The sequence below is a fragment of the Dermacentor silvarum genome, chromosome 3, assembly GCF_013339745.2.
Source record: "Dermacentor silvarum isolate Dsil-2018 chromosome 3, BIME_Dsil_1.4, whole genome shotgun sequence".
Lineage (NCBI taxonomy): Eukaryota > Metazoa > Arthropoda > Arachnida > Ixodida > Ixodidae > Dermacentor > Dermacentor silvarum.
The window spans coordinates 193566257-193583562 of NC_051156.1; the positions used below are offsets into that span (position 1 = coordinate 193566257).

Below are 17306 nucleotides of genomic sequence, written 5' to 3' on the forward strand. Positions count from 1 at the left end.
TCGCGCTTTAGCTTACAACCTGAATAGTAGTAACTACCAATGTAACACAAACGAGATAATCGCAAAATGTAGATCTGAAAAGAAAATTTTGTGGCGATTTAGCAGTCACTGTGACATAAATGTGTTAGCATTACGTCGCGCTTCTTTGAGGCCCTGGATGCATGATTTGAACAGCGTTCACCACATTTCAAAGTGTTGTTCAGGAGCTCACTTGACACTCGACAGGGGGTTTCCAGAAAACTAACACAAACAAGTGGCTGGCCTGATGGCCCAACGTGGACGAACGCTTCTTCGGGGCTGATGGCTTAGAGGCTACACAGCATTGTGCTGTTCAGCTTGAAGCCATAGGATCGATTCACATCTTGTGTGGCCGCACTCTGATGCGGGCGGCGTGCAAAAGCGGCCGGATACTTAGATTTAGGTGAACGTGAAGAAAGCGATACAGGCGACAATCATCGAATGAGCGTCCCACTGCTACGGTTGTTGTATTTCAGTTGTTTAGGGGCGTTAAATGCATATAAAATTAATCAATCAATCAATCAATCAATCAATCAATCAATCAACGAATGAAGGAAGGAATCAATCAGTCAATCAACGAATGTTTGAAGGAAGGAATCAATCAATGAATCAACGAATGAATGAATGAAGGAATCAAATAATCAATAAATCGACGAATGACTCAATCAATCAATTAATTATTCACTGAATCGCGTCAATCAATTAATCAGTCAATCGTATGCTCCTTTTGCAGATATGTTGGATCGGCAGTAGTGAATGCCTTCTACAATCGTGTGGCCAATTCTATAGGTAAGTACCCAAATAAACGCACGTTAATTGGGTTCGAACCATGGATTAACGTCAAAAGAATAACTGGTGGTTTTTCGATGCTTGTTCGGTGAAGCACTTCTAAGTAGCTGTAACGAGAAAGGGTGGCGTTCCGTGCAGACCGCCGACTTGTGTCGAATGGAACAACGTATTTGAAACCCATTAAACGCCGATGACTTTTTACATAGGAACAAAAAATTACCGCATCATTGTTTCAGCGAGCACGAAAACTATTTAGCACACACCGGAAAGTCAATTTCGAACTCGAGCTCCAGGAGTAATCGTTCTTTAACCGTCGTTCAAGTGCTCCGTTTCACATTGATGCTACCTGTACAAACGTGCGCAGCATGCTTTAGTGGTATTGGGTGTCATTGCTTCCCGTGTATTGTGAGTTACTAGCCGTGAAGAATATACGTTAAAGAAAGAATTGCATTTTAATAATTGCTTAATGCAGTCGCGCCTCCTCGGAGTGAATATGCTCGCGCCAAGCTAGCTTACAAGCGTCACATAGCACCCAGGCAAGCGAAACATAAACAGATAAAGAACCCAAAGGTATCGCTTCGCCTAACATATTCTCAAAACTGCGCCTATAACTGCGTCATTTTGTCGGATATAATGACCACAGAAATTAAAAATAAACTTTTTTTTTCGTCTTAATAGTCATTGGTTTCTTGTTTCAGCGTTTCCTGCGGGAATCCTTCAGAGTCCCTTCTACGGATACGGCCTGCCTCCGTGAGTGCATTTCGTGTTACTGGTTTATTCACCAAAGGGGCTCAGAAACCAAATTTTGGTTTACTGTTCATAAACAGTCAGTAGTTCTTTTCTTCTTTTTCCCCCCTTTTTTGTAAATAGGAACGAATAATGCTTTATTATTAAGAAGTAATAAAACATCACTTTTGGTTACCTACAAGGTTGTTAGAATTGTCAAATTTCCGAATCTAATCTAATCGATATTTTAGAGAAAAATGACCTTTGAATATCTAATCAAATAACCCTAGCCACAGTGAAAGAGCGGGTATATTTACAAATGAAACTCCTATATAACCGTTGTGTTTGTTCAGAATTCGGGCTTTCAGAGCAAGAGTAAGATGAGTATCTGTAGGCCCTTGAATTCAGCAGACGCCATAGCGCAATTTTAGCCAAAGAATTGCCTACCAGGGAATCCCAGTTAAATAAATCAGCCGAGGTACAGTTTCCGATCTGTTTTCACCAACGATGGAGCGATTGTTTTACGGATCTTGTTCACGTGCATTTCTTATTGCAGTCGTCTTCATGTTTATTTCTTGGTCTTTCAGCTCTGTAAACATGGGTGCAATCGGCTCCATTATTGGCCACGAAATCACTCACGGTTTTGACGACGCAGGTGAGGATTGCTTCCTCCACGTGGCTTACCTCAATTTTGTCTTTGTGAAAATCATGGCCGCAATACGGGCACTTACAGCTGACGAGATTATGCAAGTGGTCAAATGCTTTTCGAGTATCAACACAAGGACTCTGTTGTGCTTCATCTGTGCTTCATCTCTAAGAGTAAAGTATTTCTGTAGCTGACTACCGATTAGTGCAGTTCGATGGAGAAAGAAAAGCAATGGTGATATATAGGGGTGACAAAAGGTCACAGGAAAATGGAGTTCTTACAAAGTCTGAAGCCCCTGTGCATCGTCTGATCTTGACCGGATTTTTTTTTCTCCATGTATGTATCAATACAACTGCAAGAAAACGAACCACGGATATGGAATTCCCCGAATGTGGTTGCGTATACTTACACAAGAAGCAAACTTTCGCCACTTTTTTTGGCCACCGCTGTCACGCTGGCGTAGCTCATTAATCATTTAAAATATGGTGCTCAAGGGGAGTATGTCCATTGCGTGCACGACAATTGCCTAAGCGCCGACGACATTCGGTAGAAAGTCGACTGACCTAACCTAACCAACCTAACCTAATGGTTCCTAACTTGGCAACATCTGCAGCTACGTCTTTCGATATCGATGCGCCTGCTCCAAGCGGACGCTTTTAAGACATCCGAAACTATTTCAGCTCGTTCTTTTAGACAGGTACGTAATACTTTCACAAGAGACCGTCATATTCAAATTATCACTGGCTTTTTCTTGCTCGAATAAGACAGTCCAATCGCAGTATTCTAAATACCCACACATTGGTACGCGAACATCTGACAGTTGAACATTGTCCACTCGTAAAAAAAAAAAAAAAGCAGGCTGCAGCGCCAAGTACTAGAGGGAACGTCAATGCATGAAACAAGGATTGTCCTTTATTCTCTGGGGATATTTTATTTCGCAAAGCATTTGATCTTGTCAGTGTACTCTCCTCAGCGGGGCTTTGCTCTTTCCGTGTCGTGCAGGCAGCCAGTTCGACTTCGAAGGCAACCTCCGGAACTGGTGGACACACGACACCAGGCAAAAGTTCCTCGACCGTGCCAAGTGCTTCATCGAGCAGTACGGCAGCATCGTCGATCCGCAAGCAGGCATGAACGTATGTCCCCATTCCGAATATTAGGGAAACTCACACGAATACCTCTGTCGATTCAAGACGTACGCCACGATAGCGAATCGGCGTTAGAACTTTCTGTGCTGAAAGCATCCGCCGTAACTCCCGCGGAAGGTGCGTTCAGGAGCAAGTACGAGTAGCTTTCAAGATGGCAGTTCGCAAGGAAACATCTTATGGCTGCGTAATATCGCTTTACGGTTACCGCCCATGCCGGGTGCTGAATAGGGCAAGCGGCTCGAACGCCAATAATTTCAGTTTCAACGCTTTTAAAACACAATAAAAACAAGATACACTTGCGCACATCACATGCGAAAACCGGTATTTAATGAGAGATAATTCGTTACGTTTAGAAGTATTTAAAGCAGTTTTAACCGGGCCGTAGAATTGCTCTTACACGTTAAGAAATACAGGTACACCAAAGACGGGCGCAGTCGCTCTGGTGTATCTTGTGTCGCTCACGCAAACTATACATAGAGCACTGAGAGCTCTAAATGGAGCGACATTTTACCTCTCTCGGTGCACAGGCGTTGACAACAACATCCATTAGCCTATATATCTTTGCCCTTCTGCGAAAAAATAACGCAAGACAACGTTTCTGAACGTTGTAATTGATTAAATATGTGAGTGGGGCAATCTGACGCTAACAGTGCAGCTGCTGTCATTGATGTCTTCTGTGTTGTAATACAGTGCAGCTGCTGTCATTGATGTCTTCTGTGTTGTGGTATTCTACATTACAGTATTACATATACTGTAATACGTTTATGAATGTAGGTACAACTCTCTATTGGTTTACATCAACTCCCCTGTAACAACGATAGCTCGGTGCACCTAAGCTCACAGAACGCGGTGATCCTTGTCACAAAAGGCACACCAGAGAGACGCACGGAGGCACCAACGCTATGAAGAGGAGAAAACCCTGCGCTACTGACTGAATTTTTATTCGGTGAAAACATGCAAATAAGAGACATCGCATGCAATGACCTAGGACATGCACGAGCTACTGTCCTTGAGCGTCAAGAGCATATAAAAGACTCATGTCATTTCTCATGTAGAAGCACTGTTGCCTATAGGCTTGAAATAGTTGCTGGGAGCCATAAACTGAAATTCCATGTCGCTGACACTTTGGGCAGTAACCATGACCAGCACGTCGCACTGTTCAATATACAGGGTGGACTTCAAATTTTACTCACTTTCTCGCATTTTCTCGAGACCAGTAATCCTAACAGAGAAGTTTTCATAATGCTGAATAACAAACGACAGCTCCCAAGAATACATTGCTTTCCCTTTTTTTTCTTCTTTTTTTTTTCAAAGAACGTCATTGCTACAGGGAAGCATTTCGAGCTAAAGGCTTCATTATGCGCAAACGATGACCTCGAGGAAAAGACGCTATTTCCTTATTGCAGATGTTTGTTGCAAGACTAACGAATAAACATAGTGAGTTGCTTAAGTTTGGAGATACAGCCTCTTGAATGGCTTCATCTTAGCATTTGTCTTCTTGTTTGCCAATAGGTTGCATTGCATTTCAATACTGTATTATGGCCATCCCTGGCCCTTGCGCCAAAAAATACCATGCATCATCAATACTGTACTAATGTTTAGTGCTGATATCTTCTACCTTCAATTCAGCAGGATACGGACTGGGTAAGCAAATGATCACCTTTGTGGTACGGAATTGTTGTTGTCATGTTTTCAATATTGTTCATTATATCGTCTAGTGTTTGTATAGCTACTCTTGAAGCCAACATATCTTACATATATTGTGTTATCCTTGTGGTTTCCATATTGTGCTATCTGTAGTTTACACCACTTCTTAACTTTTTACACTAAGAATTGCCGTTTTTTTTTGCTTTTGTATCCAGTGATGATTCTTAGCTTTTTTTGTTAATCTCACTGAGTGTTTGTGCTTTGGGTAGCTGGCGCTTTGTCAGGCATTTATTTGCCTTTTCGCCAGCGTCCCCGGAAAATCTGTACATGATTGTCCGGAAATAAACAAACTTCCAACTTCAAGCCTTCATAACGGTAACAGCCGCCGTGTGTACACTGCTCAGTGCAATCTGAAAGCACATATTAGCAGAAAACTTCTGCCCTGTTTAACAGGAGCCTTTACTTCAAAATTTTCATCCAGATACATGGAAGTTGAGAAATTGTTTTTCTCGGCATTTTCTAGACCTTCATTTTAATAAGGTTTCTTGTATTAAAAATAGATGTTAAATCTCCTGGTTGCATGAATATATCTGGAAATTAATTCACCAAGTGTGAAAAAAAATCTCTATAAATTGCAAAATTGACACAAACGGACGATTCGTGTTGATAAATGTGTAATAAAAATAAAAAATATCACATTTCTTTAAAAATTTTAGGCATCTAAAGCGGACCAAATTGATTTATTATACAACTCTCCGGAAGTACCAGTAATTCGTCAGTAGGGCTTTTGCAAAACCCTCGTAAGCATTATAACAATGTCACGTAAGCTTTAACTCTTACATGCCACATCTCTAGATGCCCTAACAGGTGCAGTTTACAGAACTGCCAAATTTGTTTTGATGCAGATTCACGGATTTGAAGGCTTCGTTGTTTAGTATTTTTAAGAATGAAGTGCTTTTAGCTGCCGTTGTTAGCGACCTTCAACAGACCTTGAGCGAGAAGATAGAGCCGTTACCCGGGCACTCAAGACGAGAATGAAACGAGAACATCCAGGGCATCGTTGCGAGAACAAAATGAGATTATCCAGGCAACAAGTCAAAACTTCAGAAAATGCGGTCTCTGGCCCCCAACCCTTTGTACAGGACCGCATTACATACGCTAGTTACTGCCCAAACAAGTTACAAAAAAATTGCTTCCGATTTCTTCCTAATGTTTGTTCACTATCAATCAAGCTGTAACTTCTAGTACGCTGAAGTTTAACTTGTAATTTTCAATGGCGACGTTCAAAAGGCAGGTACAGTGCCCCATACAGTTAATTGTCATCTTTTGGCGCTGAGACAGGATTGCCTGTGCTCTTTTCAACGCCAGCGGTCCGTGAGTTCCGCGGCGCGGGTTTTGCACCACCTCGAGAGATGGCGCCACGCTGCGTGACCAAGCCGGCAGCGTCCGGCGCGCCGCGGATGGTTGTTTGGCCGAGACGAGACTTGCAGTGAGGTTCAGCTTCAAAACAGGTTCATTCCGGCTCAGTAAGCTTTCAGGCCTGCGTCGCGTCGTGGCCGCATACGCTTCTGCATCGGTTCATTTCAATGAGGCCGACGTCACAAATGCTTAAGCCGAGCAACGCAGTGCAATGAAAGGAGAAGTAGGAAGCTTCTTCCGAAAACCGATCGCTTAGCGAGTTATACGCCAGGGCAGAAGACTGCTCGACTGTGCTGACAACGCCAGGATTATGCGGCCGTTCGCGAAGGTGACAACACCGCCATGGACCGCAGCCACCTACCTAAGGCCGCACATTTGCAGCCGGCCACTTTGACGCCAAAGGAAAAAGTAGCGACAGACGCTGAGCGCGCTGCACTGTTGGCAGAAGAAAGCGGTTGAAGGTGGCGGCACCACAGGCAGCAAAGACGCCATTATGACCGCAATTGCTTCCTGTCACTGTCTGTGACAGGAAACAATTGCGTTCATATGGACCAGTGCACAGTATGGCGCTGGTGCGGTGTGATGTGGTGGGATGTGCCGTTGCGAACATGCACTACACCCATTTTAAGATTGTGGCTAGTATCATCTCCAACCAGTATGCTTTGCCGGTAGCCATCTCATGCTTAAATCTACTCTCGGTTACGGGAAAGCCAGCAGTTTTCTTCTAGTTCAACTTACTGATATTCGGCAAATTTTGCATAAACTATGAGTCTCTGAGTAAAAATTCTGCTTTCCACGATCGGTAGAATCTTGGTTTTTCTTCCTCAGATGCAACAAATTTCATTCAACTTGGTTCAGCGATTGTCTGATCAGAACATTTTTGCGCTTTACATATATATCTGAATGCGAAAATCTGAGTTGGTACTGATGTACATAGCCCTCTCAATTATTACAAGGCAAACAGCGTTATCCCATAGAACCACGACTGGACAATGACTGTTTGACAGGGACGTCATCAAAGAGTGTCGTCGTCAACACTGTTGTGCACACAACTGCAGTATTATCGCTAGCGATGTAGTTTACGAATATAGATTTTTTTTTGTCCCATACCTAATCTGCACTTGCAGGATATATTTACACCACCAAGAACGGCCATAATGTCCGCGCTCAACAGTCTGCAAAGACTGTCATCCCTTGGGTAATGACACGGCCTCGGCCCATCGACAAGAGCTACCTGTGCATCTCGCGCAACGAGGGCACCTTTGTGTTTCCTTGGAGACACTGGTCTCAATGACACGATTTAGTAGTGTTGTGTTTTGTGTATCTATGTTGTCGACTGTGCACATCGTTTAATTTTTTGTCCTTTTATGTGAAGTGGCGCGCTAGACATTCTGCCAGGCAAAACCACTCCAGGATACATTAGAGAGCCCCTCTCTCTTCTTTTTTGCTTCATTTTCGCAGCTCAATGGCATCAACACGCAAGGGGAGAACATCGCTGATAACGGTGGCATTCGGGAAGCTTTCCGGGTGAGTGAGATCTGTAGGAAGACACGCGACTTCTTGAACGATTGCGAAGAATCTCTTAAATATTTATCCTTTTGGGTACAACGCCGAACCCTCAGTTTGTAGTTGTGTGTTGTAAACGAATTTGCTTCCATACCAGCGGCCGAAATGTTATCAGGCAAGTGTAGTTTTCTTGTATTGTGAACGATTTCGTCCTTTTTATTTTTGTTTTTAACGAAAAAACACGAACGAAGAATTGGAATTTATATTCGGAGCACTGAAAAAAAAATTCCTGGTATAGCAGTTGGAGCCATTACGCCATTTAAGGTGGACAAACTTAATCATATAGTATCTAACGGGGATCACTAGTGTAAGTTTGAAAACCCTAAACTTGTCAAACAACAGCTTGTAATATGGTAATGGGCTAAATATGAATTGCCTGCCATGTAGTTTACGAAAGGTTCTCGTAGTTTACCAACATAATGTTTTCGGTGTACCACCGCAGCTCGTTACAGTTTCATCAGAATCCGAGTATCTAGTCCTAAGGAAACCTCGTTATTTCTATGCCGTCCTCTTCTGTGAAATTAGCTCGATACCAGCCATACATTTTTTTTTTTATTTTGTGGAGGTTTGGTACGCTAGTGTGTTGGTGCTTTGTTTAACACGACAGCTTTAAAAACACATTTGTGTTTTCATTAGAGGACGCGAAGGAGGGGACGTATGCTGGGAAGCGATGTTTTATTAACTCTGCCTCGGGATGACAGAATCTAAGGTGTCCTTATCACTCATGCATGTAGCATCTATCAAACAAGAAATGAACGAACAACACTTCTAAACTGAGAAAAAAGAACAATATGGAAATGCACTGTTTCAAAACCAATATTTCCGGTGTTTTATAGTGTAACACAATTGCCCCATTACATGACAGATATTTATCTCCCTTTCTCCTCTGTTAATGGACCTGGTTGTCTCTCTGACAGGCCTATCGAATCAGCTTGGCCAAACTGGGAAAGCCAAACGGCGTGGCCCTGCCGGGTCTCGAGCGCTTCACCAGCGACCAGGTGTTCTTCATTTCCACGGCAACGGTACGTGCAATTTGTGTTTAAAGCGATCAGCGCAAAGGCTTTTTCGCGGCATCACTATGTCAGTCTACAGACATTTACCTGTACCAAAGTGAATTTGGAATTCCATGTCAATCAAAGCGTATCAAACTGTACGTCGACTCCAATCTTTGCTAGAATACCTTTAAGTGTTCCTGTTTCGATTATGTCAAGCTTACTGAAACTTGAATGCGAAGCTAGTCTCTTCCCAGTTTTGTCAGAGTCAGAAACAACGTAAAGCCGTGCCAGAATCTGCCTACTCCTGTTTTGACCGAAAATGCAAACACACAACCCCGTTTTGGAATCTTCCCGCGTTTTGTTCCATGGCAATCCTGTGCTGTTTATAAGTTGAATGTTGTGTGAGAATAGCTTTAGTATTACTGCATATTTTCATTTGTTGTAAATTTGCTCTTCTTCCTTTTGTATGTATTCCACAATTGCAGTTTCTTAAGCATACACAAGCGATTGTTCGACGCAGCGTCAGCCCCGTATCATACTATCAATGCGTGTTATGCGTATTTATATGAAATTTATTATCCACGGCGTTTATTTTATTTTCTCCCTCTCTCTCTCTCTCTCTGCAGGCCTGGTGCACCAACATGAGAACGCAAGAACTTAAGAACGACATCCAGTACGACACACACAGTCCATCGAAATACAGGTAACCACCACAGTGATTCTCATGCTCTCTATACAACTGTACGTTCAGGCAGTGTCTGGCATCCCCACTGTTTCATTTTCGTTTTGACAACTATTTTAGTTACGTAGGAAGAAATTAGAATTAACACCTTGTTTAAAATTTAACACACATTGCAATTTCTTGTTATTTCGTCTTCTATTTACACGGCGGACAGCAACAAACCGAAGCTTAAGAAAGAATAAACGGGAGCGTTGACTCTGACGAGATTTTATGTCGAGAACTACCGCGCGCTTACCTATATATGAAAGCGATAACACAATCTATAAGCTTTAAGGTGATCGCAGAGGAAAATACAAGCAAACCAAAATGCAACATCTCAAATAATGTCTGAATTGTCACGTGCTCGGTTTGTACGTGTGATCAGTTTCAAGTTCTGAAGGTCGCGTGAACGTTCCGCTCCGAATTAGAGGATCTTGAGCCTCGTGTTATCCACTTTCTTCCTGCGCTGCCACAGTTTAATATGAAGTGCCCCCTCGTCTCCATATAATAGGGCTCCTTGTTAACTTTTCAAATATTTCTATTGCGTACGCGAGTGCGTGTTTGATTATATGTGCTAGCTGTTTGTGTGTTTATGTGATCACATCGCCCGGCACCTCGGGTAATATGCCAGGCGTTCAGCTAGGCTTACCAAGTACAACTTATAACATGCTAATAACGTTTTGCGTACCTGGGGGTTGGCGCATGCCTCCTTCCTTCCGCATGGGGCAGCAAGCGCTTTGACAGGCTACGTGACATTGCGCCGTCTTTGGGAGCACCCCAGGTCGGGGTGCTCCCGACCTCCCGGCATTGCGTGATGTGTAACGCTACTGTCTATACGACGGTGCACGAAACGACGAGCTGTATAAGAAAGAAACACAAAGATGCGCGTTAGGATATACGAAAATAGCGTATAAGCTTCGTTCAGTGTATTCGCAGAGTCATTCAACCGTTAAACCGGCTATCAGCGAACGCCGTGTGATTAACTAAGCCAGCACAACTTCCGTCTCAGCTTTTGTTTTCCTTGTCTAAACCATCCCAGCTACTTTCTCAGCGTTTCTGTTTCCCTGTATCTTTATTCTATCGTCTCGCGTTGGGTAGTTCTTCCCGCGGGCATCTGGCATGGTCCAACGTCACAGACGCACTACAACTGTTAGCTCCGCCGACAGGTTCCGTCTGCGCCGAACAGTGCAAATGACGAAATTCGCACTTAGTACACAACATCGGTGGGCAATTCGCCGTGCTGGCGAAATTGAGAGCAAGAGTACGTGACAGAGCTCCTAAAATTGAAGGACGCTTAAGCTTTGCCTTTAATAGTGGAGCGAGATAGCATTCAAAGATCCCTGACTGCTGCTCACGCTTCCCGACAACTGTAGCTTATCTAACTGTTAAGTTTACCGAAAAACGCTGGCGGCAAACGCTATGCAAGAAGGCGAGCTTTCAGGTAGAAACGCGGCCGTTTGCGTGGGCCGATCCTGGAGGTAGTGCACAGCCGCGGCCAAAAAATTACACCATTTTGCGGCTTCTGGTAGTGTTTCGCACTTTTAATATTTAACTCTCAGAATATTTAAGATAAAAGACATGCACTGTCGGTGTTTTGTTTCGTGACATTAGTTTGTGGGCTATCATTCTCAGAATTCCGAGAAATAACTTTGTCAAGAATGACCACAAGGTATGAGCAACATTCGAGATAGAATGGTGTAGCAATGTAACCCGCATACACCGTATGTCATATAGTAAGGCGCGACATATACATATACCTAAATATATAAGGAAATTGTCGCTCACGGACACCGACACCGGAATTTCTGTGACACGGGGCCCTTAATTTCGCTTTAAGAAGGCACTCGACGCACTCGGAGTGTTGCTGTGTGCCTTACGCCATTGCGGTCTATTGTGAATACAATGCAAAGTTTTCCACCCAGTTGAAAAACACAGCCCTCCCCTCCCCCCCCCCCCCCTTTTTTTTTCCCTTACGAGGCCCTTCAGCAAAAGTGCGACCCTAGAACTCGAGTATATCGTGATTTAAAGCTTAAGAGGAAGCCTTTCGGGTAAGCTTCAATTTCCCTAGTAAAACACACGTGAAAGGCAGAAATTATAATTAAACAACCACACGAAAAAAATTTGAATGCAATTTATTGCAGTTCAGAGATAAAGCTGAGTTCTACACACTGTAGTAAGTAGAATAATAACGTGGGGCGTCAGTTGCTTTTGCAATAATTGAGATATTGGTCAACATGAGAAAAACTCAAGCTATCTGTTTACAGATCCGTAGCATGGTGCTAAAAACAGATATCGCGATTCTCTATGCTTGGTTCGAGCATCTAAAGCGGACCAACACGATATATATGTGTCCAGATTACGTGACAGTGTTACAATTTTCACGGCGATTTTCGGAAATGACAGATTTGTGGCAGAATTCACAGCGGTGCATATAACACAACAATTTGTCAGCTTTAGATGTCACAATAGGTGCAGTTTATAGAAATGTGATGTCGCACATATATATATATATATATATATATATATATATATATATATATACTTTAGTGGGAGTTGCAAGCTTCGTCTTAGAATTCTAATATTTTGAAATTCTCAAGAATTTTTTTTTTAATATTCCGAAGGCCTCAAGTAAACACATACTCCCTGCAGTAGGTATTTCCGCTTTTCCTTTTACACGCAGCAAACTTATTCGAATTCGTGTGTGCATAGCAAATCAATTTCTCCGTTCCGTTGTATTAGATATAGGAGCCCGCTGCTAAGCACGAGGTCGCGGGTTCGCCTCCTTGCCACGGCGGCCTCATTCCGATGGGGGCAGAATGCAAAAGGACTCGTGTACACTTGGCACCGTCTGTAATAAACACCGTAACCAAGCAACCATGCAATTTGGGTGCACGTTAAAAAATACCCAGGTGGTCAAAATTAATCCGGACTCCCACCCTACCTTCCGCACAACGGCGTGCCTCGTACTTCCTGTCGTGGTTTTGGAACGTAAAACCTCAAAATTATTTAAGATAGGAGCTGCCGAGGAGACGCTTCCTCTTAAAACTTGATACTGTATTTACTAGAACCTAGGCCAACCTTGATTCTTGGCCGACACTCTAAATTCCTGGTCAAACAAACAAGAGACTCCGTCAGATATAAGCTGTTTATGAAATGTTATGCATATATAAACATGGCATTCTATTACGCTTTTAGAGGTTTGTCGCAAGCTTGGGCAAGGTTCACTCGTAGTCGTTTTCACGCATACATCTAGGGCCTTTCGTTTTGTTTTTTGTCTTCCGCCATCGACGCACGTGCTTTTCATCGGAATGAAACTCGCGCTGGGCTTAGAGATTTAAGTACTTTTTTTCTTGTCTTTTTGTTTTCGCTGTCCGCTAGCGGAACGACCTTCCGCTTTAAAGCCGCGAGTGTTTCACGAGGTCAAACGGCGCGACGCATGCAAACACGGCTGCTCGGAACGACTAGAGACTATGCTCAAGTGCAATGGTGCGCGCCGACCTATCAGCTGCGATCGTGGCCTCCGAGATCAAATAGCGCGCCGCCATTTTTCAGAGGCTATGCTGCAATGTAGTGCCTCCATAAAGGTTACTGGGGGTCCCTTATGCTACGACTAAGACGACTTGAAAGCGAAAGCCCGAGCGCCGCTAACTCAATGAAATATAACGACCACTTTTTTTTTCTTAGTCCTCTTCACTCCGAACACATATTTTGCAAAGTCAATTTTGCAAGTCATCCTTATTTCACCGAACTCGAACCATGACTCAGCACCTTTTTTGCTGAGTCACTCCCATTTGGACCCTCAAATCTCGCATATATTTTTTTTCAATGTAACTCCCCTACTCCATAACCCCTTAATTCACTCTTAATTCACACTTTATTCACTCTTGATTCACCTCATCACGGCTTGGTTCACCTTCATTCACTATATAATCTCGGTTTTACTTCCATCACAATTGGTTTGCTATGTTACTCCCCATCTTCACTCGATTCACTTTCATTCGCTCTTAATTCACTCTCATTTACTCTTCAGTATCTTGCCTCACTCTATCTAATCAAAACTTTTCGTTTGACTACTATCACCCAGCTAAACCCCTTTCATTCACCATCAATTCACTCTTAATTCACCTAATTCACCTCTCTGTAAAGCAATTTTTTAATCATTATCATTACCAACATTACCCATTACTATCATTAATGCTCGGTTCCTGACCACTTGCCGGCTTTTTCGACCCATTTTCCCCCTTTATTATGACAATTATCATAATTAGTTTAATGACTATACGATCACCTATCGATATTTATATTCGTCATGTAATTACCTATCGATTGATATATAGTGTTATGGTGTTTATAATGACATTATTGAGTAATCGATTTCTTGTACATATTTCTCACCAGATTTCTTGTCCGAATTCTGGTTCCACTTTTTCAAGGTCACCTCAAAACGGGACATGTAGGGCTTTCGCCTCAAAATATTGTCGCTGCGAGATGACGTGAAGCGTTTCGTGAATGCGGCCAAAGCGCATCCTCTATATAAGCCGACCCCTGACTTTTCGTACATCTGTCTTTTTTTTTTATGTATCGGGCTGCATTCGAGTAATTGCGGAAACTCGTCGCCCAAGAGCGAATAGCGGGTCTTGTTCTCTTACTCCTGCTTTGTGCGCTTGAGGCCTTCACCTCTTCGAAGCCACACTGCCCCACCAGAATGTATGCAGCACTGAAGGAGTAATAGGCCTGACGTACGTGCCACGCAGTCAGCTTGCCGAGTTGCCAAGACAGTCCGCAAAAAAAAAAAAAAAAAAAAAAGAGACAGTTCCATCGGCTTGACCGTTGCATACTTTCTTATTCTACGCATCAGACGTGTTATGCTCTACTCGAATGGTAAAGTCAGCATCAGTTAGCAGAATTACGCTGTCAGTCGAGACGCCGGTGATGAAATTAAGGATAGAAACCCTCGGTTCGTTCCCAGATCTTTACTTATCGCCAGCGTCGTAACCCCAGCGAGTTAGCTCATAATCTCGCACGGCAAGTGAAATTACGCTGAGCATTACAAGGTTACTGCCGCTAATGGTTAGCTCAGAGGACTTATTTGCCGTTGTGGGCGAATAAGTTCTTATGAGCGGCCACTTAATGAGAAGCTAATTGTTTAGCTTGGCGACATTTCCTTCGAAAGTCGTGTGCGAGTTCGTTTGCTTGACACCGCGCAGGGAGCTTTGGTACGTGTGCGCGTGAGAGAGAGAGAGAGAAAGAAAGGGGAATTATCGATCTAGAGCGTGAAAAAATTTTGGAGCCCGGATCCGGCCGAAGTGTGCCGCGCAGGCCCAATCCATCACTGACAGGCGAGCTAGTTGCACTTGGGAATTGTGCTGTTCCGGAGCAGGCGTTTAGGTTTTCATTCGGAGTGGTCATGGGTGCGCGCAAGCGATGGGGCTTACTAGGAGTTCGCTTCAACTCCGTTCGCTGTGTAGTGGCTCCGTTAAAAAAAAAAAGTGTGTGTTGCGGAAACTGTTCGAACTTTTCCTGGTCCACTGATTCATGTATATAGAATATCGTGATGTGTTGGAAAGAGTATTTGACGCAGGGGAGAACGAAAGACACACGTATAATGTGAGAAACAAGGGCGCCACCAAGTTTAATAGAGTATTTTAGGTAGATTTGTTAAATACAAAATATTTGTTGAGGCAAATTTCGTGAAACGTCCATACTTTGCAGTACGATGAGATTTTGCCCGTGGTTTACCACGTCTTTAGAGCCTGCCTGCCACCTATAATCCGTATATCATGTTTCAAGCGGCTTGTTAATAGTTTCGCAATAATATGTAGCCCTTGTTTAGGCACTAATGGTGACAAACTTCTAATTCCGAAGCGCTATATAGCTCTCTGGTATGTGCTGATACATGGAAAAAGGTTCGAAATTATTCTGTACAACTGCGCTAGAAACTGCTTTCTCGTACTATTTCCTTTCTTCGCTGGTTCAGATGTGCAAAACATAAATGTATTACTATGAAAACAAAGCTCGAACCAGCAAGGGTTAACCTCTCCTAACTTCTGATTTACAGCGAAGCTGTTAAGGGCTAGGTTCCCCAGGATCGTGTCCGCGAGTAGAAACAAAAACTATCATCATCAGGATTAGCTTTGGCTTTATGTGCGTGGCGGTTTTCCGCCAGTTTTGCCTTAGCACATGTGTCAAAATAGATGATGGATGGCCCATTATTATACCTCTCGCCACCGCCGATGCCTCTTACACAAGTGTCGCGATACTCGGCGGCGGCACGTCCCACCAATCGTTGTGCCCCTTTGTCTCGTGACGTGGAGATCGCACTAGCGCGGTTATCAGCAGCTGGCCTGTGGACTCGCCATGGGACGGACGCTCGTTTAACTACATCTTCCAGGATCCTGACGATGCCATGCAATGTACCGCGGCTATGACCACTGTGGCTCATACGCTAATCTATGACGATGGGGCGGACTTGGCGCAGCAAACGCACTATTTGGCCATCGCGCCGGGCGAAAACAAGACGCCGGTGTCCTTGCTCTTTGACGAGCATGCCGAAGACGCTCAGTACAGTCAATAATGATAATGTAAATACTAAGTATAACAATATTCACTACAGCAGACCCACCACAGTCACAGCTTCGCTCGCTTCCATCTTCACAGTAATGGAAGGGCTCCTAATGTTTCTTACTCTTATCTTTCCCCCTTCCCCGGTACAGGGTAGCCAACTTCCCTGTCTTTCATTTCGTTTCATCTCCCTCTCTCTCTCTCTGGCAAAATTGTTCATTGCTATACGCGCTGTTTCTGTTGCAGGGTTAACATCCCCATGGGCAACTTGGTCGAGTTTTCGCACGCCTTTGGATGCCCGGAGGGAACACCCATGAACCTGACTCACAAGTGCATCCTGTGGTGAACGACTCTCGTCACTGGGAATCCATGGCTACTTCGGGGTCCGGACGACTTTCGTTCCAGGACCTTGTAGGCGGCGGAGCCAGTGACTGCGTAACAGAATCAAGTCGTCAGGAGGCGGCTGGGGACAAGCGAAGAACGAGACGAAGAAAAAGGAATCCCCCGCCAGCTTCTACAAACCATCTCTCTCTCTCCTCAAGTGGCCCGTAGCTCCATACCACACCCGAATGCATTGACTCTTGTACATACGCGTGAGCTTTCATTCAAACTTCATGTCGAAATCGCGTGTATCCTGAAGCTACGCAGGGACATTGGAGGAAGAGTGGCATCGAGAAGAAAACGTCATTGCGCGAATGATTTTTCTTCTTTTATTTCTGAATGACGTTCTTTTGTAAAGAAAGAAAGAAAGATGGCTGTACAGTACCACTGCCTTTTATCCTTGGTTCTCTTTACGTTGTGTTTGTTTGTCTCCGTTTCTTTTCTGGCTGTTCTTGAGGAGCCACTGCCCGATGACAATTAGTATCTCGCTTCCTCTAAAATCGGTTCAACTATACAGGGTGTTCATTTTTAAGTTTTATGAAATATTTAGAAATCGCCTGTCGCAGGTAGCATAATTCTTATCATTGAGCTGGGTTATTCGAAAAGGCGCACATTTGTAGCACGAGAAATCGACACATATTCAACTGATTAAATTCTTAGTTAATTACTTTACGGCACGTATTGCAATTTAC

At 43.7% G+C, this 17306-nt stretch overlaps 1 protein-coding gene across 2 annotated transcripts in view; it reads left to right on the forward strand.

Moving 5' to 3' along the window:
• The window catches only part of LOC119446385 (neprilysin-1-like), a 93588-nt gene extending 76590 nt beyond the window's left edge, over nt 1-16998 (forward strand). For both annotated transcript variants that reach the window (XM_049664104.1, XM_037710808.2), the window contains 8 exons: nt 752-807; nt 1506-1557; nt 2121-2188; nt 3182-3312; nt 7852-7917; nt 8874-8978; nt 9578-9654; nt 16480-16998. In XM_049664104.1, the coding sequence (XP_049520061.1) occupies nt 752-807; nt 1506-1557; nt 2121-2188; nt 3182-3312; nt 7852-7917; nt 8874-8978; nt 9578-9654; nt 16480-16579 (655 nt within the window). In that variant the 3' untranslated portion in view covers nt 16580-16998. The remainder of the gene's footprint in view (nt 1-751; nt 808-1505; nt 1558-2120; nt 2189-3181; nt 3313-7851; nt 7918-8873; nt 8979-9577; nt 9655-16479) is intronic.
• Nucleotides 16999-17306: the final 308 nt, after the last annotated feature.